At 53.1% G+C, this 21,780-nt stretch overlaps 1 protein-coding gene across 1 annotated transcript; it reads right to left on the bottom strand.

The window, feature by feature from the left end:
- Nucleotides 1–3,829: 3,829 nt before the first annotated feature.
- INHBB (inhibin subunit beta B) lies at nt 3,830–11,862 on the bottom strand. The gene is made up of 4 exons (XM_038744485.1): nt 11,813–11,862; nt 10,498–11,222; nt 5,837–6,618; nt 3,830–5,064 (listed from the first exon to the last, which is right to left on the bottom strand). Exons 1-3 carry the CDS (start codon nt 11,860–11,862, stop codon nt 5,843–5,845), a joined length of 1,551 nt encoding a protein of 516 aa, XP_038600413.1. The 3' UTR covers nt 3,830–5,064; nt 5,837–5,842.
- Between the last annotated feature and the right edge of the window lie 9,918 nt (nt 11,863–21,780).

Raw genomic sequence — 21,780 nt, 5'->3', positions numbered from 1 at the left:
CAGTCAGCTAATACCTAGAATTTTATTAGGCCCAAGAAGACTGTGAGCCCATTTTGGGGTAGGGACCGTCTCCATATGTTGCCGACTTGTACTTCCCAAGCACCTAGTACAGTGCTCTGTACACAGTAAGCGCTCAATAACTATGATTGAATGAATGAATGAATGGAAGTCCTTGACACATAGTAAACACTCTCCTCCTCCCCCTCCCCCCACCCTACCTCCTTCCCCTTCTCACATCACTTGTATATATTTGTACAGATTCATTACTCTATTTTACTTGTACCCATTCCCCCCACCCTACCTCCTTCCCCTCCCCAAAGCACTTGTATATATTTATACAGATTCATTAGTCTATTTATTTTACTTGTACATATTTATTATTCTATTTGTTTTGTTAATGATGTGCGTATAGCTATAATTCTATTTATTCTACCAATTTTGACACCTACCTGTTTTGCTTTGTTGTCTGCCTCTCCCTTCTAAACTGTGAGCCCATTGTTGGGTAGGGACTGTTTCTAGATGTTGTCGACTTGTACTTCCCAAGCGCTTAGTACAGTGCTCTGCACACAGTAAGCACTCAGTAAATACAACTGAATGAATGAATGAAAGGACCTAATAAAATTGGGGCCTAGGGAAGCACCGTGGATGGAGCATGACCTGAGAGTCAGAAGGTCCTGGGTTCTAGTCCCCGCTCCGCCACGTGTCTGCTGTGTGATCTTGGTAAAGTCAGTTAACTTCTCTGGCCCTCAGTCACCTCATCTATAAAGTGGGGATTACGACTGTGAGCCCCATGTGGGACAGGGACTGTGCCCAACCCGATTTGCTTGTATCTACCCTAGCACTCAGAACAGTGTCTGGCACATAGCAAGGGCTTCACAAATACCATTAAAATAAAAGGAGGGAAGAGGGGTGAGGAGGTCAGCCCCAGCCCTGCTACTAGATAGGAAAAGGAAGAAAAAAGGGACGAGCTAGAGGAAGGCCCTCTGATCCATCCTCGTTTCTCTTCCCCACAACCTACATCTACCTCGTGGGCTAAAACCTACCTGGAACTGCAGTGCTATGGAAGCCAGGATCATTATCAAATGGCTGATCTGCATATCACCTGGCCAAAGTACCAAACCTCTTCCAGCTATCTCCAATGCTTAAGCTGGGAGACAGGGTCCTTCAAGGCCCTTCTTCATTATGAATAGCAACTGCCCGACTAGTAACTGCCCTCCCTTCTCTCCTTCTCCAGCGCAGCCCGCACCCTCCGCTCCTCTGCCACTAACCTCCTCACCGTGCCTCGTTCTCACCTGTCCCGCCGTCGACCCCCGGCCCACGTCCTCCCCCTGGCCTGGAATGCCCTCCTTCCCCACATCAGCCAAGCTAGCTCTCTTCCTCCTTTTAAAGCCCTACTGAGAGCTCACCTCCTCCAAGAGGCCTTCCCAGGCTGAGCCCCCTTTTTCCTCTCCTCCTCCCCATCCCCCCACCCTACCTCCTTCCCCTCCCCACAGCACTTGTATATATTTGTACTGATGTATTACTCTATTTCTTTAACTTGTACATATTTACTATTCAATTTATTTTGTTAATCAATCAATCAATCGTATTTATTGAATGCTTACTGTGTGCAGAGCACTGTACTAAGCACTTGGGAAGTACAAGTTGGCAACATATAGGGACGGTCCCTACCCAACAGTGGGCTCACAGTCTAGAATGATGTGCATATAGCTATAATTATATTTGTTCTGATGATTTTGACACCAGTCTACATGTTTTGTTTTGTTGCCTGTCTCCTCCATCTAGACTGTGAGCCTGTTGTTGGTTTGGGACCGTCTCTATATGTTGCCGACTCGTACTTCCCAAGTGCTTAGTACAGTGCTCTGCACACAGTAAGCACTCAGTAAATACAACTGAATGAATGAATGAATAGTAGAGAGGGAACAGGACTGGAGGGCCAAGCAAACAGGAAAGATGGACGGTTGGTCCCCCAAAGGGTGAGGCCACCGGTTCTGTCACCTATAATGTTCAGGGAGGAGAGAGAAAAGAAGGAAGTGGAGAACATTCTGCAGTTTTCCCCATTGTAAAGTTTTCTAGGATGGGAGCCTTTTTTATTTGGTATATAATAATAATAAGAAGAAGAAGAGGATGAAGAGGAGGAGGAAGAAGAAGAAGAAGGAGAAGAAGAAGGAGAAGAAAAGAAGAAGAAGAAGAAGAAGAAGAAGAAGAAGAAGAAGAAGAAGAAGAAGAAGAAGAAGAAGAAGAAGAAAAAAAAGAAGACGACGACGACGAAAGAATTATGGTATTTGTTAAGTGCTTTCTATGTGCCAGGCACTGTACTAAGCACAGGGGTGTATACAAGCAAATCGGTTTGGACACAGCCCCTCTTCCAGGTGGGACTCACAGTCTCATTCCCCATTTTACAGATGAGGTAACTGTGGCACAGAGAAGTGAAGTGACTTGCCCAAATTCACACTGCAGACAAGTGGCAGAGCTGGATTAGAACCCTTGACCTTCTGATTCCCAGGCCTGTTCTCTATCCACTACATCCTGCTGCTTCTCTACTAGGCCATGCTGCTTCTCTGCTACTTCCAAACGATGTTCTGTTGGACCTCTAACTTTAGATACCAATAATAACGATTATGGTATTTGTTAAGCGCTTACTGTGTTCCAGGCACTAAACTAAGCTTTGGGGTAAATACAAGCTAATCAAGTTTGACACAGTCCATGTCCCACCAGGGGCTCCCCATTTTATAGACGAGGTAAGTGAGGCCCAGAGAGGCAAAGTGACTTGCCCAAGGTCACACAGCAGAAGAGTGCCTTCCCTGGAGTACCCCTGCCTCCTCTGGCTCCCAGTTCCAGCAGAAATGGAGGGACACATTCAGCTTCAGCTGGGCAGGAGGCAGCAAGCTGAGGACTGGATGCCCTTGGGTGGGGAGAAAGGATGCAGGTCCAGAGAGACCATGACCAGTCTAGTGGAAAGGTCATGGAATCGCCAGGGGGTGGTCAGAACACCTGGGTTCTAGTTCCATCTCTGACTTATGGGACAGGGACTGTGTCCAACCTGATTAACTTGTATCTACCCCAGAGTTTAGACCAGTGCTTGGCACGTAGTAAGTGCTGAACAGGTTTCATAATCATTATTATTTTATTATTATTAGAGAAGCACCGTGGCTTAGTAGAAAGAGCATGGGCTCGGGAGTGGGTTCTAATCCCGCTCCGCCACTCATCAGCTGTGACTTTGGGCAAATCGCTTCACTTCTCTGTGCCTCAGTTACCTCATCAGAAAAATGGGGAGCCCCACTTGGGACAACCTGATTACTTTATACCTACTGCAGTGCTTAGCCACGTAGTAAGTAGGTGCTTAACAAATACCATCATCATCATTATTATTATTTGTTGTGAGCTTGGGCGAGGCACTTAACATCTCTGGGCCTCAGTTTCTTCATCTGTAAAATGGGGATGTCATATCCTGCTCGCCCTACCTCTTAGATTGTGAGCTCTAGTGGGACTGGGAGTATCCCTTCTGATTATCTTGTTCTCATCCCCCAGGGCAAGGCATGGTATTTAGTACAAAGGATTTACCTAATACCTTCTTCTTCTTTTCCCCCCACACCCTCCACCCCCGGGTATTTTGGACATTGGGGAGGGGAGTAGGGAGAGAATGGAGGGAGGGGGGTGCCTCCCCCTACAAATCTGCTTTCTCCCCTCTGCCCTGAATTGTCAAGCACCCAGACACAGTGAAGCACAGGAAAGCTGACTCCTGGGTGCCAGTTTGTGATAACATCCCCCATCTAGGTCCTCCTGCACATCGAGCCCACTGAGAAGGAAACTCCCTGAGAAGCTTGCATCATTGTCCATCATTGTTTTTATTTACTTAAACTGTACACGAATGTAAAATACTTTAACAGCAAGTCTACGTGGAAATCGTTTGGTTTTAAATTATTATGAAACAGAACCTAAAAGGAACTTTATTAAATAAACATAAAAATTGGGATTTAAGGATGCACATCCATATTCTACAATAGTCATTTTCACTCTACATTCCGTGTGCGTATGGTATAGAAAAGACATATAGAACTCAACAAACACAATCCATTTGTACCCTGAAATAATCGGCAGGCCTTACAAGGGATTGCTCAGAATGGAATGTCTACATCATGGGTGATGGCCTGGCCATCTAATAAAAATTATAACTAATATGTTGGCCTCTTTGGTTCCAAAATTATGTATAATACATTTAACTGTATTCATTTTTTGCTGCTATAAAAATAACTTTTTTTTCAAATGGCAGTTGTTGACTAATCATGCAACTAAATCAGTGCAAACATTAAAAGCAATCATTCGCTTAAAAAAGAAGCAAAAGATTTCATTTCAAGTATAAAAAAATATAAAAAAAGTCATATAAGTCCAGTTTTGTCTAGAATGGGTCAACACTTTAAATTGCATAGCTCATGCGGCACTGGTTTAACTAGATAGTGAGCAAAGGTAAGTGCACTATCAAGTACCACTTCCGAAGGCATTGAAATCAGCAAGTGCTATAATACGTGCATTCAAGCAGTTTGCAAGTGCTATGCTGGATTGGTGTTTTCTGAACCTCATGGCCGTCATCGACCTCTCCCAGTAAGGAAACTGAGAGCGCGCTCTTTCTCGCCAAGCCCTCTTAGAAAGCTCCTTCCCTGCCCTGCGTTTTCCGAACACATCCGTCAGGTCGCAGGGCCTCCTACTTTAGGGTTCATTGGTTTGCTTATTTGGGGCCCGGAGGGGTGCGTTTTCCCCCCACCGGGTTCTTGCGGAGTCCCCCGTCGGACACAGATGGCAACTCTGATTTTTTTGTTTGTTTTTTTTTCCTGCCGGAACCCTAAAATTTCAACTAAAGGTGAGTACGATCCCGAACTGGAAGAGCATCTTGGTTACGAATCGGGCATATCGGTCGATGAACTTCAGGGATCGCCCACACCCCCAAACCTTATCTGGGCGGTAGCTCAGACAACGCAGCCACGGTCATAGAGGAATCAGTCTTGCTGCTCGGGGATCGCCGACCCGCTCTGATTTTAGCCTCTCACGACTCCTCATTTGGAAGTGCTGCAGGAAGATACGGATTCTCTTAAGAATACATCACAAATTCTTAAGCATGAGGGGTTCTGGTCAACTTCATATCCGGTGGGGCCCCAGAGACAGTGACTGGCCACCTAGCTATTTGCGGTCATTATGACACAAGCACACACGGAGATGATATTCTTTCTCCATCTGTCTGTCTCTATCTCCCTCTCTGTTTCCTTCCCTCCCTCTCTCTTCCTTTTGCTCCCTCCCTCTCTCTTTCGCTCCCTCCCTCCCTCTCTCTCTCTCTCTCTCTCTCTCTCTCTCTCTCTCTCTCTCTCTCTCTCTGCACCTTTGTGTAAGTAAAACTCATCTCAGTTCAGCTTGGACAGCAGGTGAAAAATACACCACAGCTCACCCATTCACTCAGCCTGATGAGCCTTTTAGATGGGTTGCTGCCTGCCACCGTACCGGTGAGCGAGCATCCTGCATGGAAACTGGTCGGTGGGTGTGGGTGTGGGTGTGGGTGTGGGCGTGTTCAGTGAGTGTGGGCACGTGATTCTGTGCATCTGGGGAAGGGTGCCTGGGAAGGTGTGGGTGCCCGCTGGCCTTCCTTTTAAGCGATAGACTATTTCCGTGTTGGAGATCCAGACCCCGGCACTCTCTTGGCCCGCCACACCCCCCCACCCCCTCACCCAGCAACCCAAGGGAAATCCCAGTGCCCGATGCTTCACAGTGAGTCGTCGACACCAACACCCGAAGGGATCTAAAGTCTGGGAACGTCCTCCCCCCCCACCCCGCCCCGACCTCCCCGCACCTCCGATCAAGCGCAACCGCACTCTTCCACGATCATATTGGGGACGTCCCTCTTCACGATGTTGTACTCGTCGTCGAAGTACAGCATGGACATGGTGCTGAGCTTGGTGGGGATGCAGCAGGAGTTCACGGTCCCCGGGTTCAGCCCCCGCATGCGGTACTGGTTCACCACGGCGGTGTGGAAAGAGGAAGCCGACCCGGGGACGCCGGCCAAATAGGCCGGGCAGCTCCCTTCACAGTAATTCCCAAAGTAGCCGGTGGGCGCGATGATCCAGTCGTTCCACCCGATGAGACGGAAGTCGATGAAGAACTGCTGCCGACAGCAGAGATTAGTCCGCCCGTCGCACTCCAGGCCTCTCTTGCGGATGCGGTGCTTGTTGTCGGCCAGGCGGGCCTGCACCACCAGGAAGGGCCGGTGGGATTCCTCCCCGGGGTCCACGTAGATGGGGAGCACAGCCAGCTCCTCGCAGCCCTCGCACTGGAGATCCAGGGTGAGCCTCCTCTCGCCTCGCTCGAACAGGGCCTGGATGGCCTCCGTCAGCGGGAAGGTGTGCCAGCCGCTCCTCTTGAGATCCACCTTCTTTTCCACCACGTTCCACTTGCTGCTGCTCTCTGAGGCCTGGAAATAGACCCTGACTCTGACTTTCCTCCGGCTGCCCTTCTCTAACACGTAAGGGAGCAGCTTCAAATACAGCCACAGACTGGCTTGCACGACAAACAGATTCTGGTTGCCTTCGTTGGAGATGAAAAAATACAGGCGGACCCTGGAGGAGGCAAGGTCATCTATGGAGAAGAGAAAACGAACCCAGTTAATTTAAAGAGGAAAAGAGGCGATTGGGGAAATGCTGATTTCTTTCCAGACGATGCGGGAACGTTGATCTCTTCCTCTCCACTCACCTCACCCCTATCCCCCGTTCCCCTCCTGCCCCCCCAACCCCCTACCACCCTACAAACAGCTGGAAAAAGTTATTGACCAGGAATGCTGTCACCGAGGTTCAGTGCCTGGGAGAGGCAGGGAGAACGATTTTCCATTGAGAAATTCTGACCAGGTTAGAGCGACAGGGTTCAGGCCTATAAAAATCTGCTGAAACTCTCCCGGGTAATGGCTTCCCAGAGACAGATGGTCAGGCACCAGACCTAAATAGAGTAACTTGTAAAGATGCCAAGATCTTAACAAGTTGTGATCGGTATCTATAAAATTTGAAAAATAAAATCAGAATTGGGCAGAATTTTTTGGCTTTTTGTTAGTTTGGTCTTTGTTTTTGTTTTTTTTTCCTTGGGGACTTTAGATGTTTTCTATTTCCACCTCCATGGGGGGCAGGGGGCTGAGTCGCCCTATGCATGATCCCCAACACCGCGAGGCCACCGTGGCAAACGAGAGATCTTTCTTCTAATTTTCAAGCCCCAGCAACATACACTTTAAAACCCTGAGATCGAACGGCCCGATTTCAAAGCATCTTCAGGGTCAGGGCGATTTCTTCTCGACGATTCTGGGTTAACGGTTCGGCTAATTAACAGACGAGATCCGAGTCCGGGGGCGAGAGCATTGGTGGATGCTCCAGATCAGAGTGCCGATAATTCGATAATTCATTCAATCATATTATTGAGCGCTTACTGTGTGCAGAGCACTGTACTACGCGCTCGGAAAGTACATCTCAGCAATTCAAATAATTCAGCTCGAGGAGAAAGAGCCTGGACTAACTGATGGGGAACTCCTCAGCTGCACCAAGAGGGCACCCAGACTGCATTTCAATTACTCTTCCCTCCGATGACTTCAACTTCTGTTTTTTTGGCGAAGAAGGCCACATGAAGCAGATGTAGCATGTTTCCCGAGCCCCCCAACCCCTTCGACATTCCCCGATTGGCCATTTTAACAACATCGACACCCACCATTCAAAACTACCAGAGCCAAAACACGCAAAGCTGCTATTTGATGGCTGGCCTGTGAGAGGAATACATTATCTGGAACCAGGAGAGCCCTCTCTCGGAAACGGTCCGGGAATACGAGGGTTTCGGCTGTCATTTTAGGCCACAAGAACTGAACGGTCCCAGGAAAGGAGATCAAAATTGACCTCCCTCCCAACTTCCACCGCCCCCCCTCCAGCCCCACCCCCACATTCTCCCTCACGACCTTACCTCATTTCCTTCCTCTCCCCAGCGTACAATACTTTCTCACCCAGATCCTCTAATTGCATACTTTTAATTGCTACGGCACAATACTAGACTGGCAAAGTGTTCTCACTGTTTTCCCCCCTTTTCTCAGGCGATAAGCCGCACACCACTTTCTCTGCCTTTGAAGTTCCCCAGGAAAGCGGGGACGTCTTGGAGAATCATCTGGGCTTTGGGAATTTTACTACTCAAGCAGGCATCCTGCCTTCGCTGTTAAAATACTCAAGCATCTATCTCTTCATCGTCCTCTGCCTTTGCACTCAGTTTACAAGGGGACCCGAGGGTTGTCCAGAAAAACCCAACATTGTTCAAGTACTGTAAATCACGGTAAAGCTAAAGCCACTTTCACGCTAGGCACTTCTAGTCTGAGCCCGGAAAAGAAGTAAAGGCTTTTCCGATTCTGGATAGTTAGATCGTTCTGCCTACGATTGCATCTCTAGCAGTGAGAGAACTTGTTGAAATAGCTTTCCTCCCCTCCCCTCCCAACCTGGCAGAAGTGGGATGAAACGAAAAGTATAAAAATCAGACCGCTATCAATGCACCTGTGCACAGCTAACTGATGTTAGAGGCACCAAACCCGGAACCTCAGAGATATTTGGGTTTCAGAGTCACGGCGCCACTCACACTTGGACGCCTCAGAAGACTAAGACGGTGTGTGTGAACAGGCGTATGTATTCTGATAGACACTGTAAATATATACTTTAGGAATGGGCAGAGACAAACGGTAAGCCAACAGTGAACGAGTCGAGAGTGACTGGTGGCTTGTAAATGAAACGGGCATACAAACGAAAAGGTGACTAACGTTCGTACCTCTGTTTACTTCCACAACTGGATAGACAGACTCACCAGAGAGCTGGGGTGAGACGGAAACAAAAAAAGAAAGAAAAAAAGGGTCCCTGGGAGAAGGAGATTGTCCAGAACTAGGAAAGGTGGGAGGGAAAGAGGGACCTCTCTCTACTTATGTTTGAAAGGGAGAGAAGGGTTATCTAGGCAGAGGAGAGAAGCCAACGGACCCGCTTGCCACTGCAGAGTACCGGATGAGATAAACGGCTTATTAAACGAGCGAGAGAGAGGACGGGTTATTGAATGAGATAAAGTTGGGATTTCTTAATGAGAGGAAAAGAGGACTGAATGAGAGAGAGAGAGAGAGAGAGAGAGAGAGAGAGAGAGAGAAAGAAAGAGAGAGAGAGATCACTAAGTAGGGTAGACAGAGAAAGGTCCAGCAGGTGGAAGGACAAGTTAAGAAGGAGAACGAATGGACAGAGAGAGAGAGAGAGAGAGAGGAGAGTGAGGGGCTGAGCAGAGAGATGCTCAATTCTTAGGGGTCCGGGAGGAAGAGCTGAGGGCACAGGGAGGTGAACTGACCCCTGGGAGAAGAGCATACATGAGGGGACACTGTTTGTGTCGGGGAGGGGGTGACGGGGGGCTACAGACAGGGTGGTAGTGGGGAGAAGAAGGTGAGGAGGGTCCAGAGGGTGATGGAGGTGGCGGTGTCAGAGGACGTCAGGAAATGCAGAGGATGTCAGGGAGTGTGGAGGGTGGCAGGGGGTCTGAAGGGTAGCAGGAGGTGTGGAGTGTGGCAGGGAGGTGCAGAGGGTGGCAGCGGTGAGAAGGGTATCGAGAGGTGTGGAGGGCGGCAGGGAGGTGCCGAGGGTGGCAGGGGGGTGCGGAGGGGTGCAGAGGGTGGCAGGGGGATGCAGAGGGATGCGGAAGGTGGCAGGGAGGTGCAGAGGATGGTAAGGGGTGAGAAGGGTGTCAGGAGGCACGGAGGGTGGCAGGGAGGTGCAGAGGATGGTAAGGGGTGAGAAGGGTGTCAGGAGGCACGGAGGGTGGCAGGGAGGTGCGGAAGATGGCAGGGAGGTGCGGAGGGTGGCAGGGGGGTACAGAGGGAGGCAGGGAGGTGCGGAGGGTGGCAGGGTGGTACAGAGGGAGGCAGGGAGGTGCAGAGGATGACAGGGGGAGGCAGAGGGTGGCAGGGAGGTGCAGAGGGTGGCAAGGGGTGAAAAGGGTGTCAGGAGGTGAGGAGGGTGGCAAGGGGGTGCGGAGGGTGGCCGGGAGCTACAGAGGGAGGCAGGGAGGTGCAGAGGGTGGCCGGGGGTGAGGAGGGTGTCAGGAGGTGTGGAGGGTGGTGGCGGTTGTGGGAGGGGAAGGGGGTGCGGAGGATGGCAGGGAGTTAGTCGGACCGTGAGCCCCAGGAGGAACTTGTACTTCCCAAGCGCTTAGTACAGTGCTCTACACACAAGCGCTCAATAAATGCGAGTGAATGACAGGGACCGCGTCCAACGTGATGAACTTGCATCTCCCCCGGCGCTCAGAACAGCGCCTGGCACCCAGTGAGCGCCGAAAGGCGGGTCCAGAGGGTGCCGGAGGGGTGCGGAGAGGGGAAGGGGATGGCGGGCGGGAGAGGGGCTCGCTCGGGTGGGCGAGGCTGGTGCGCCCGGGGCCCCGCGCCCCGCGCCCCGCGCCCCGCGCCCCGCGCCCCGCGCCCCGCACCTGTCTCGGCGAAGCTGATGATCTCGGACACCTGGTCCTGGCTGTCGGGGCCGGGGCTGGCGTGCCCGTCCAGGTGGGGGATCTCGAGGCGGCCGTCCTCCCGCACCTTGCCGGCGTGCAGCTTCCTCAGGGCGGTGACCATGGCCGCCTTGGGCACGGCGTGGGTGATGTTGGGGCGCTCCCGCATCTGCAGCCGGCTCAGGATGTGGCGCTTCACCGCCTCCAGGAAGTCTCCGTCCACCTTCCCGGGCTCCTCGGGCCGCCTGAAGCCGCAGGAGGTGCAGGCGTCGTGCGGGGCGGCGGGGTGCGGGGCTCGGGGCGGCGGCGGCGGCGGCGGGGGCGGCGGCGGGGGCGGCGGGGTGGGGGACCCCGCGACCCCCGGGGCCCAGCAAGTGGCCCCGAGGAGCAGCAGGCAAGCGGCGCCCAGAGCCCGCCCGGACCGGGCCCGGGAGCGGGCCCAGGAGCGGGCCCAGGACGGTGCCCAGGACCGGGCGCGGGAGCGGGAGCGGCCAAGGGCCCGGGGCCCGTCCATGGTGCCCGCTGGCTCCGCCCGGGGGGCACGGGAGCCTCGGGGACGATGCGGGCCGCCTGCCCCCGGGCCCCCCGCAGCCCCCGGCCCGCTCCGACGGACCCCCTCCGGCCCCGCGCCCCGCGCCCTGCGCCCCGCGCCCTGCGCCTTCGCCCGCTCCTCCGGGCGCGGAGCCCCGGCTGGGGGACGCCCCGAGCTGGGACCCGGAGGAGGGGGACACAGGCGGAGGAGGAGGAGGAGGAGGAGGAGGAGGAGGAAGGGGACACGCTCACACACACACACACACACACACACACACAGACAGACAGACAGACCGAGGAGGGGGACGCGGAGGGGCTGCCTCCCTGTGCCTCTGTGTCCGTGTGGGGGTTTGCGTGTCTGTGTGCAGTCAAGAAGGCAGTCACCCGTGGATGGGGGGGAGGAGGGGGAGGAGGAGGAGGGGGAGGAGGAGGAGGAGGAGGGGAAAGGGGGAAGAAGAAGGAAAGGCTAAAGGAGCCCGGGGCGGTGGGGGGGGGGGGGCGCGCGCGGAGGGGGAGGGGACACAGGGACGCAGAGAGGGCCAGAAGAGGGCAGAGACACCCAGAGAGACAGAGAGACGGGGTCTCCGAGGAGGGGGGAGGGGGCAGGGGCTAGGGGGGAGGGGAGCCGGGGGCTTGGGGGTGGGGAGAGGCAGCCCCCCTCCCCCGGCCCGGCCCCGCCCCGCCCCGCCCCGCTCGGGGGAGATGGGGGAGGGAAAGGGGATGGGGCGGGGGGGGGGAGGCGGAGGGGGGCCGGGCGGGGAGTCACTTCCAAACGGGCATCGCGCAGAAAAGCGAAACCTGCTGCTTTCTCTTCATTCTAGTCCTTCGCAGTGTCCCGCTGCTGCCCCCTCTTCCTCCTCTTCTCCTCCTCTTCCTCCTTCTTCCTCTTTCTCCTTCTTCCTCCTCCTCTTCTCCTCCTCCTCTTCTCTTCTCCTCCTCTCCTCCTCCTCTTTTCCTCCTCCTCTTCTTCTCCTCCTCTTCTCTTCTTCTCCTTCTCCTCTTCTCCCTCCTCTTCTCGTCCTCCTCCTCTCCTCTCCTCTTCCTCCTCTCCTCCTCCTCTTCTCTTCTCCTCCTCTCCTCCTCCTCTTTACCTCCTCCTCCTCTTCTTCTCCTCCTCTTCTCTACTTCTCCTTCTCCTCTTCTCCCTCCTCTTCTCGTCTTCCTCCTCTCCTCTTCTCTTCCTCCTCTCCTCCTCCTCTCTCTCCTCCTCCTCCTCTTCTCGTCCTCCTCCTCTCCTCTTCTCTTCCTCCTCTCCTCCTCCTCTCTCTCCTCCTCCTGCTCCTCCTCCTGCTCCTGCTCCTGCTGCCCCGACAATTAAAAGCGGATCACCAGGGTGTGAGTGGCAAGCGGGGGCGGTGGTTTCGGGGCGCTGGACACCCCAAACTGGGAGGCGAGGAGGAAGCCAGGGACGCGGGGCTGCGGGGGGAGGGAGGGAGGGGACCCCCGAATGGGAGCCGGGGAGCGCCCCCGCCTCTGCCTCCGTCTCTCTGCCCTCCGCCCCCCACCTCCCACCCCGGGCCGCGCTGCGGCAGGAGGCCGGGCGGGGCGGGGGGCGCGGGGCGGGGGCTCCGCTCGCTCGCGGGTCGGTGGTCGCTCGGTCCCCAGCCTCCGCAGCGCCCTGGACGTGTCACGCAGCCAAAGTTGTCGAAGAGAAAAAAATAAAATCACAGCCGCAAACGAGCCTCTCCCTCTCTCCGTGCGGGGGGTGCCTGTGTGTGGGGGTGTGTGTGAGTGTGAGTGTTTCTCCTCCTCCTCCTCCTGTTCTCCTTTGGGTCCCTTTTGATGATGATGATGATGATGATCTATTTTTCTTCTCTCACACTCTCTTCTTTTCCTCCTCCTCCTCCTCCTTCCTTCTGCTCCACCTCCTTTCTTCTCCTCCTCCTCCCCTTCCTCCTCCTCCTCCTTCTCCTCCTTCTCCTTCTCTCTTCCTCCTCTTTTTCCTCCTCCTGCTGCTACTGCGGCGGCAGCGGTCGTGGGGGTGGTGGAGTTTTCAGATCTGGTGTCCCAAAGTCTTGAAATGCGCACACACACATACAAACGCTCTCTTTTTTCTCTCTTTTCTCTGTCCCTCTCTCTCTCTCTCTCTTTTCTCTGTCCCTCTCTGTCTCTATCTCTGTATGTCTGTCCGTCTGCCTGTCTCTCTCTCTCTTTTCTCCGTCCCTTTCTGTCTCTCTCTCTCTCTCCCTCTGTCTCTGTCTCTGTCTCTGTCTCTCTCTCTCTCTCTCTCTCTCTCTCTCTCTCTCTCTCTCTCTCTCTCTCTCTCCCTCTCTCCCTCTCCAGCAGCAAGGGGGATAAGAGAGCGAGGAAGAACCTAGTCCCGAATGCAGCAGCTGCGAAATGAAAATCCTCTTTCGGTCAGCTGAGTTCTTCTCTTCCCCCTTCTCTTTACTCTCCCTTTTATTTATTTATTTTTCAAAACAGAAAAAAAGAGAAAACTCTCCGCGGTAGAGTGTGTGTGTGTGTGTGTGTGTGTGTGTATGTAAGTGTGTGTGTGTGTGTGTAAGTGTGTAAGAGTGTGTGTGTTGATAGAAATTGGCCAAAAACCGTTCTCCTTTGCCAAGTGACCTGCTGTATTCCCAGCCCCGAATTTTCCTCCGGGGGTTTGGAAGAGGAGGGGCGATGATGGGGGCGGGAGGGGATGCTCTCTGGCTCGCCTTCCCCCCTTTTCTTTTTTTCTGTGGGCAGGGGCTTGATTATTTCCCATTCCCCCCTACCCCCCACCTGACGCATCATCCTGCCGCTTTTTTTTTTCCCACCCGAAACTTTTATACCGGAGTTCAACCCACATGGGAACTCCGTCCTATAACAGGGACTCTCGTGGTCAGGCAGAAGCCAGGAGAGCTCCGAAGGGGTCCCCAAACCCACCCCCCAATGCCACCTCCCACCAGCGACTCCCCACAGTTGGGGAAAGAGGAATTCTGATTACTTCTCTCCCCATCATCCCACGGCCCCAAACACGCGCGCACACACTCACATACCCCAATCACCTCCTCCAGGAGGCCTTCCCCGACTGAGCCCCCCCTTTTCCTCTGCTCCTCCTCCCCTCCGAAGCGCTCCCACTCCCTCCCTCCGCCTTACCCCTTCCCCTCCCCACAGCACTTGTGTATACTCGAACATCATCATCATCATCATCAATCGTATTTATTGAGCGCTTACTATGTGCAGAGCACTGTACTAAGCGCTTGGGAAGTACAAATTGGCAACATATAGAGACAGTCCCTACCCAACAGTGGGCTCACAGTCTAAAAGGGGGAGACAGAGAACAAAACCAAACATACTAACAAAATAAAATAAATAGAATAGCTATGTACAAATTTATTACCCGATTTATTTCATTAATGATGTGCTATTAATGAGAAGCAGCGTGGCACAGTGGAAAGAGCCCGGGCTTCGGAGCCAGAGGTCGTGGGTTCTAATCCCTGCTCAGCCACTGATCAGCTGTGTGACTTTAGGCAAGTCACTTGACTTCTCTGGGACTCAGTTCCCTCATCTCTGGAAAATGGGGATGAAGACTGTGAGCCCCACGTGGGACAACCTCATGACCTTGTATCTCCCCCAGCGCTTAGAACAGTGCTCGACACATAGTAAGTGCTGAACAAATGCCATCATCATTATTATTATTATGTGCATAGAGCTATAATTCTATTTATCTATTTTAATAATAATGGCATTTGTTAAGAACTTACTATGTGCAAAGCACTGTTCTAAGTGCTGGGGAGGTTACAAGGTGATCAGGTTGTCCCACGGGGGCCTCACAGTTTTAATCCCCATTTTACAGATGAGGAAACTGAGGCCCAGAGAAGTGACTTGCCCAAAGTCACACAGATGACAGTTGGAGGAGGCGGAATTTGAACCCATGACCTCTGACTCCAAACCCCGGGCTCTTTCCACTGAGCCACGCTTGACACCTGTCTACTTGTTCTGTTGTCCGTCTCCCCCCTTCTAGACTGTGAGCCTGTCTTTGGGTAGGGATTGTCTCTATCTGCTGCCGAATTGTACTTTCCAAGTGCTTAATACAGTGCTTTGCACACAGTGAGCGTTCAGTAAATACGATTGAATGAATGAATGAATGAACACCCCCGCCCCCGTGCCCGTCTTTTGACCAAGCATCCCCTCTTCCCCGCTTTACCCTGCACCTCCCCAGCCCCCGCCTGGCTTTAGTTGGCAGGATGGGTGCTGGGTTCTGGGGCTTCACCCCCTCCTGCCTTTAACCTTCCCCAATCCCTCTTGGAGCAGGGCTGTATTCAGTCCTTTGAGGGCATTGGCAAATCCTGAACCGATTTTCATGCCATCGAGGGGATGCCAAGGAGCGAGGGTAAAGTCTCCCGGGGCCAGAGGGTCAGCTCGCCCTCGCCGTCCCTCTGGCTCGAGGGAGGCAGATAGGAGAGACCTGGCGAAGTCTCCCTCTTTAATCATTTAAAGGCAGAATTCATTCATTCAATCGTATCTATTGAGCGCTTGCTGTGTGCAGAACACTGTACTAAGCGCTTGGAATGTCCAATTCGGTAACAGAGACAATCCCTACCCAATGATGGGCTGCTCCCGGGGGGCAATGTGTGTCCCATGTCCCTCCGGGCTCATTGTTTGCGGCAGCCTGGGGCCAGCTCAATCAATCAATCAATCAATTGTATTTATTGAGCACTTACTGTGTGCAGAGCACTGTACTAAGTGCTTGGGAAGTACAAGATGGGACCCAGGTGTCCGAGGGCCCCTCAGGGAAGGTGACGCCAGGACTGTCCGGACTGGTTCTGCCCCCCCAACACCCTCCCACTGGCTCTTCTCCACCTGGGAGACCCTTTTCCATTTTTTCTTACACACCCTTAAAAGAAGCAGTGTGGCTTAGTGGCAAGAGCCTGGGCTCGGGAGTAGACCTGGGTTTTAATCCTGGCTCCACCACTCGTCTGCTGTGTGACCTTGTGCAAGCTACTTCATTTCTCTGGGCCTCAGTTTCCCCATCTGTAATATGGGGATGAATCAATCAATCAATCAGTCATATTTATTGAGCACTTACTGTGTGCAGAGCACTGTACTAAGTAAGCTCTTGGGAAGTACAAGTTGGCAACATATAGAGACGGTCCCTACCCAACAGTGGGCTCACAGTCTAGAAGACATGGAAGGGAGTGGGAGATGCGGAAAAGTGGGGCTTCATCTGGGAAGGACTCTTGGAGGAGCTGTGCCTTCAGTAAGACTTTGAAATGAGGGAGAGTAATTGTCTGGTGGATTTGAGAAGGGATGGCATTCCAGGCTGGAGAGAGGACGTGGGCCGGGGGTCAGTGGTGATACAGGTGAGATTGAGGCACAGTGAGAAGGCTAGCATTAGAGGAGTGAAGACTGTGAGCCCCACGTGGGACAACCTGATTACCCTGTACCTACCCCAGGTCTCAGAACAGGGCTTGGCACATAGTAAGCGCTTAACAAATACCATCATCATCATCATCATTATTATTATTCTCTGGGCCTCATTTCCCTCATCTGTAAAATAGGGGTGAAACTGTGAGCCCCACGTGGGACAACCTGATGACCTTATATCTTATATGTTGCCAATTTGTACTTCCCAAGAGCTTAGTACAGTGCTCTGCACATAGTAAGCGCTCAATAAATACGATTGATGATGATGATGATGATGATTTCCCCCAGCGCTTAGAACAGTGATTGGCACATAGTATAAGCACTTGACAAATACTATTACTATTATTATCCTAAACCCTGCAGCTCACGTATATACACAGGGCACTGGACGCACGCTCCCCTCCCCTTTCCTCTCCCCTTTCCCCTTCCCCTCCCCCTCCATCTCCCCTCCCCCAGGGCATCCATCCCTGCCCAAAACCCAACTCTGATAACGCCACCCCCACTACAACCCCAATCCACCCGGTGCGCCTCACCTACACCTCGCCTTGATGATGATGATGATGATGATGGAATTTGTTAAGCGCTTACTACGTGCCAAGCACTGTTCTAAGCGCTGGGGCAGATACAAGGTCATCAGGTTGTCCCACGTGGGGCTCAGTCTTCATCCCCATTTTCCAGATGAGGTAACTGAGGCCCAGCGAAGTGAAGTGGCTTGCCCAAGGTCGAGCAGATGAGTGGCATAGCCGGGATTAGAACCCACGCCCTTGACTCCCAAGCCCAGGCTCTTGCCACTAAGCCACGCTGCTGCTCAATCAATCAATCGTATTTATTGAGCACTTACTGTGCGCAGAGCACTGTACTAAGCGCTTGGGAAGTACAAATTGGCAACATATAGAGACAGTCCCTACCCAACAGTGGGCTCACAGTCACTTCCCACATAGTAAGCGCTTAACAGTTTCTGTTATTATTATTATTATTATAATAACACCACAGCAGTATTCCTCAGCCTCCGAGCGACCCACGCTAGGGCAAGACGCTCCTAGCAATGCATTCCATCCTATTTATTGAGCGCTTACTGTGTGCGGAGCACTGTATTGAGCGCTTAGCACACATGTACACTTCCACTAAGCGTTTTCACACGTGTCTCACATCTTCAACGCAGAGGCCCCACACCCCCGTCGGCCCCTCAATCCAGAGGACCCCCCACTTGTCCCGCCTCTGGCAGGAGCCCCTCAGTCCTGCCCCATCCAGGGCCCCCCAAACCCACCCCCCTCGGGGGTGGGGGGCAGTAGGGCCCTGGTCTCCCAGGCCGGTCAAAGAGGCAGGTGCCCGGGTTTCGCCCCCCTCGGCTTCAACAGGACCTATCCCTGGGGTGCCCCCAGCCCCCCCAGCAGTCCTCTCTTCCCTTGCTCCTTGCCCTCGCCCACCCCCTTGCCCACCTTTATCAATCAATCAATCAATCAATCGTATTTATTGAGCGCTTACTATGTGCAGAGCACTGTACTAAGCGCTTGGGAAGTACAAATTGGCATCACATAGAGACAGTCCCTACCCAACAGTGGGCTCACAGCCCATCCCTCTGCCCCCTCCCAGGCCTTGCAGAGGAGCGCCAGGGGTCTGTGGGCGGGCGACCCCTGTTTAGTCATCATCATCAATCATCATCATCAATCGTATTTATTGAGCTCTTACTATGTGCAGAGCACTGTACTAAGCGCTTGGGAAGTACAAATCGGCAACACGTAGAGACAGTCCCTACCCAACAGGGGGCTCACAGTCTAAAAGGGGGAGACAGAGAACAAAACCAAACATACCAACAGAATAAAATAAATAGGATAGATATGTACAAGTAAAATAAATAAATAAATAAATAGAGCAATAAATATGTACAACCATATATCCATATATACAGGTGCTGTGGAGAAGGGAAGGAGGTAAGATGGGGGGATGGAGAGGGGGACGAGGGGGAGAGGAAGGAAGGTGTGTGTGTGTGTGTGTGTGTGTGTGTGTGTGTGTGCGCGCGCGCGCGCGCGCGTGTGTGTGTGTGTGCGCGTGTTGGTGTGCACACTCGTGTGTGTGTGTGTGTGTGTGTGTGTGTGCGTCTGTGTGTGTGTCTGTGTGTGTGTGTGTGAGATGTGTCCAGGGGAAGTTTGGGGACGGAGCGCCCTCTCCCTCCCATTCGGGGAACCGGAGAGGCACGGCCCGAGCCGCCGGGGACGGACGGGGACACACACACACACACACACACACACACACACACACAACACACACACACACACACACACAAAACACACAACACGCACACACAGCGCCCCCGGGCGGGTGGGTGGGTGGGGAGACCAGGGGAGACAGACCACCGGTCTGGACCGGAGGCCAGGGGAGAGGACAGGGGGCCGGGGAGAGGACCAGAGGTCAGGGGAGAGGATGGGCGGTCAGGAGAGAGGACAGGAGACCGGGGAGAGGACCGGAGGCTAGAGTACGCCAGGAGAGAGGCCAGGAGGCAGGGGAGAGGACGGGAGGCCATGGGAGGCCAGGGGAGGGAATGGGAGGTCCGAGGAGGGGACGGAAGGCCAGGAGAGAGGATGGGAGGTTAGGGGAGAGGATGGGAGGTCAGGGGAGTCGTCAGAAGGCCGGGGAGAGGCCAGGAGGCCAGGGGAGAGAATAGGAGGTCAGTGGAGAGGACGGAAGGCCAGGGGAGAGGATGGGAGGTCAGAGGAGAGGATGGGAGGTCAGGGAAGAGGATGGGAGGTCAGGGGAGAGGTCAGAAGGCCAGGGGAGAGGACAGGAGGCTGGGTGAGAGGATGGGAGGCCAGGGGAGAGAATAGGAGGTCAGGTGAGAGGAAAGAAGGCCAGGGGAGAGGATGGGAGGTCAGGGGAGAGGTCAGAAGGCCAGGGGAGAGGACAGGAGGCCAGGTGAGAGAATGGGAGGTCGGGTAAGAGAATGGGAGGCCTGGGGAGAGAATAGGAGGTCAGGGGAGAGGACGGAAGGCCAGGGGAGAGGATGGGAGGTCAGGGGAGAGGATGGGAGGCCACGGGAGAGGTCGGAAGGCCAGGGGAGAGGACAGGAGGCCAGGGGAGAGGATGGGAGGCCAGGGGAGAGGATGGGAGGCCAGGGGAGAGGATGGGAGGCAAGGGGAGAGAATAGGAGGTCAGGGGAGAGGACGGGAGGCCAGGGGAGAGAATAGGAGGTCAGGGGAGAGGACAGAAGGCCAGAGGAGAGGATAGGAGGCCGGGGGAGAGGACGGGTGGACAGGGGAGAGGACGGGAGGACAGAGGAGAAGAGAGAGACACTGGCCAGCTGCTAGAGGCCACAAGCCGCTTCACTTCTCTGTGCCTCTGTTACCTCATCTGTAAAATGGGGATTAAGACTGTGAGCCCCACGTGGGACAACCTAATTAACATGTAACTACCCCAGCACTTAGGGCAGTGCTTGGGACATAGTAAGCGCTTAACAAATTCCACAATTATTGTTTATTATTATTAGTAGTAGTAGTAGTATTAAGCCAGCCTGCAACAACCCCACAGGATTGGGGCACCCTGTAGCCCACCACCCTTCTCTCAGACTCCAAGCTATTACCCTCTGAGTGAACGGAATTTTTCCTCCCTTCATTCTCCTGCCCACCAGTCCCTGCGCTTCCCCGTCAGGGTGGCCTAGGGGATAAAGCCCGGGTTCTAATCCCGGCTCTGCCACTTGTCTCCTGTGTGACCTTCGGCAAGTCACTTCACTTCTCTGGGCCTCAGTTACCTCATCTGAAAAATGGGGATCAAGACTGTGAGTTCCACCTGGGACAGGGACAGAGTCCAACCCAATTGACTTGTGTCCGCCTAGCACTTAGTACAGTGCCTGGCATGCAGTAAGCGCCTAACAAATACCATAAAAATAAGGTAGTCAGGCAGAAATACCAGCAAATCTCAGGCCAGTTGGCACAAGTTCAATAACACTCTTAGTCAATTTTATTTACTGACCGCTTACTGTGTCCAGAGCACTGGACTAAGCTCTGGGGAGAGTACGACGTAACAAGAAACAGACATATTCCCTGGCCACAATGAGCTGACTCACGTGGACTGTCTCATGGATTTAAAAAAGTCTCAGTGTATCTCTCCCTGCCCCATGACTCCTGGCTTTTCAGGTCTCTCCCCAGACTCTGATGAATTCCAAAACTTAGTGCAATCAATCAATTATATTTATTGAGAGCTTACTGTGTGCAGAGCACTATACTAAGCACTTAGGAGAGTACACTATAAGAGAATTGACAGGCATGTTCCTTGCCCTCACACAAGTTTACAGTCTAGAGGGGAGAAGAGACAATAATAATAATAATGGTATTTGTTAAGCGAGGTATGCGCTTTATAGATGTGTATAGACATGCTGTGAGGCCAAAGGAGGGGTGAATAACGGGTGCAAATCCAAGTGGAGCGGTGACACAGAAGGGATCGAGAAAAGAGGAAATGAGAGCTAAATCATGGAAGGCCTCCTGGAGGAGATGTACTTTTGATAGGGCTTTGTGGGGAGAGTAATCATCTATCAGATATTGAAAGGGATGGCATTCTAGGGCAGAGGTGGGACATGGGTGAGAGGTCAGTGGTGAGATAGACGGGATTGAGATCCAGCGAGTAGGTTGGCCTTAGAGGAGTGAAGTGTGCTCGGGGGTGGTAATAGGAGAGTAGCAGGGACAAAGTAATCGAGGCAGACTACATTGAGGTACAGCGAGAAGGCTGGCCTAGGAAGAGCAAAATGAGTGGGGTGGGTTGTCGTAGATCAGAATGGGGAGAGCTGAGAGAATGCTTTAAAGCTGATGACAAGACAAGAAATTAATGATATTTGTTTAGTGCTTACTATGTGCCAAGCACTGTACCAAACACTGGAGTAGACACATGGTAATCAAGTCGGACACAGTCCCGTTCCCAGATGGGGTCACCGTTTAAGTAGGCGGAAGGAAGATTTAATCACCTTTTAATTATGGTATTTGTTAAGCACTTACTTTGTTCCGGGATCTGTACTAAGCGATGTGATAGATACAAGCAAATTGAGTTGGACACAGTCCCTGTCCCAGGTGGAGCTCACTGTCTCAATCCCCATTTTACAGATGAGGTTACTGAGGCACAGAGAAGTGAAGTGACTTGCCCAAAGTCACACAGCAGACAAGTGCCAGAGTCTGGATTAGAACCCATGACCTTTTGACTCCCAGGTCCGTGGTCTATCCACTAGGCCATGCTGCGATGAGGTACTTGAGGCACAGAGAAGTTGTGATTTGCCTAAGGTCATACAGCTTGCAAATAGCAGACCCAAGGCTTGAACCCAGGTGTCCTGAATCCCTGCCCTATGCTCTTTCCAGTAGGCCATGTTTGTCTTATTTTTATATTTATTATTATTATTATATTGTG

This window comes from Tachyglossus aculeatus, chromosome 1 (genome assembly GCF_015852505.1).
Source record: "Tachyglossus aculeatus isolate mTacAcu1 chromosome 1, mTacAcu1.pri, whole genome shotgun sequence".
NCBI lineage: Eukaryota > Metazoa > Chordata > Mammalia > Monotremata > Tachyglossidae > Tachyglossus > Tachyglossus aculeatus.
This window is presented reverse-complemented; position numbering and strand designations above follow the sequence as displayed.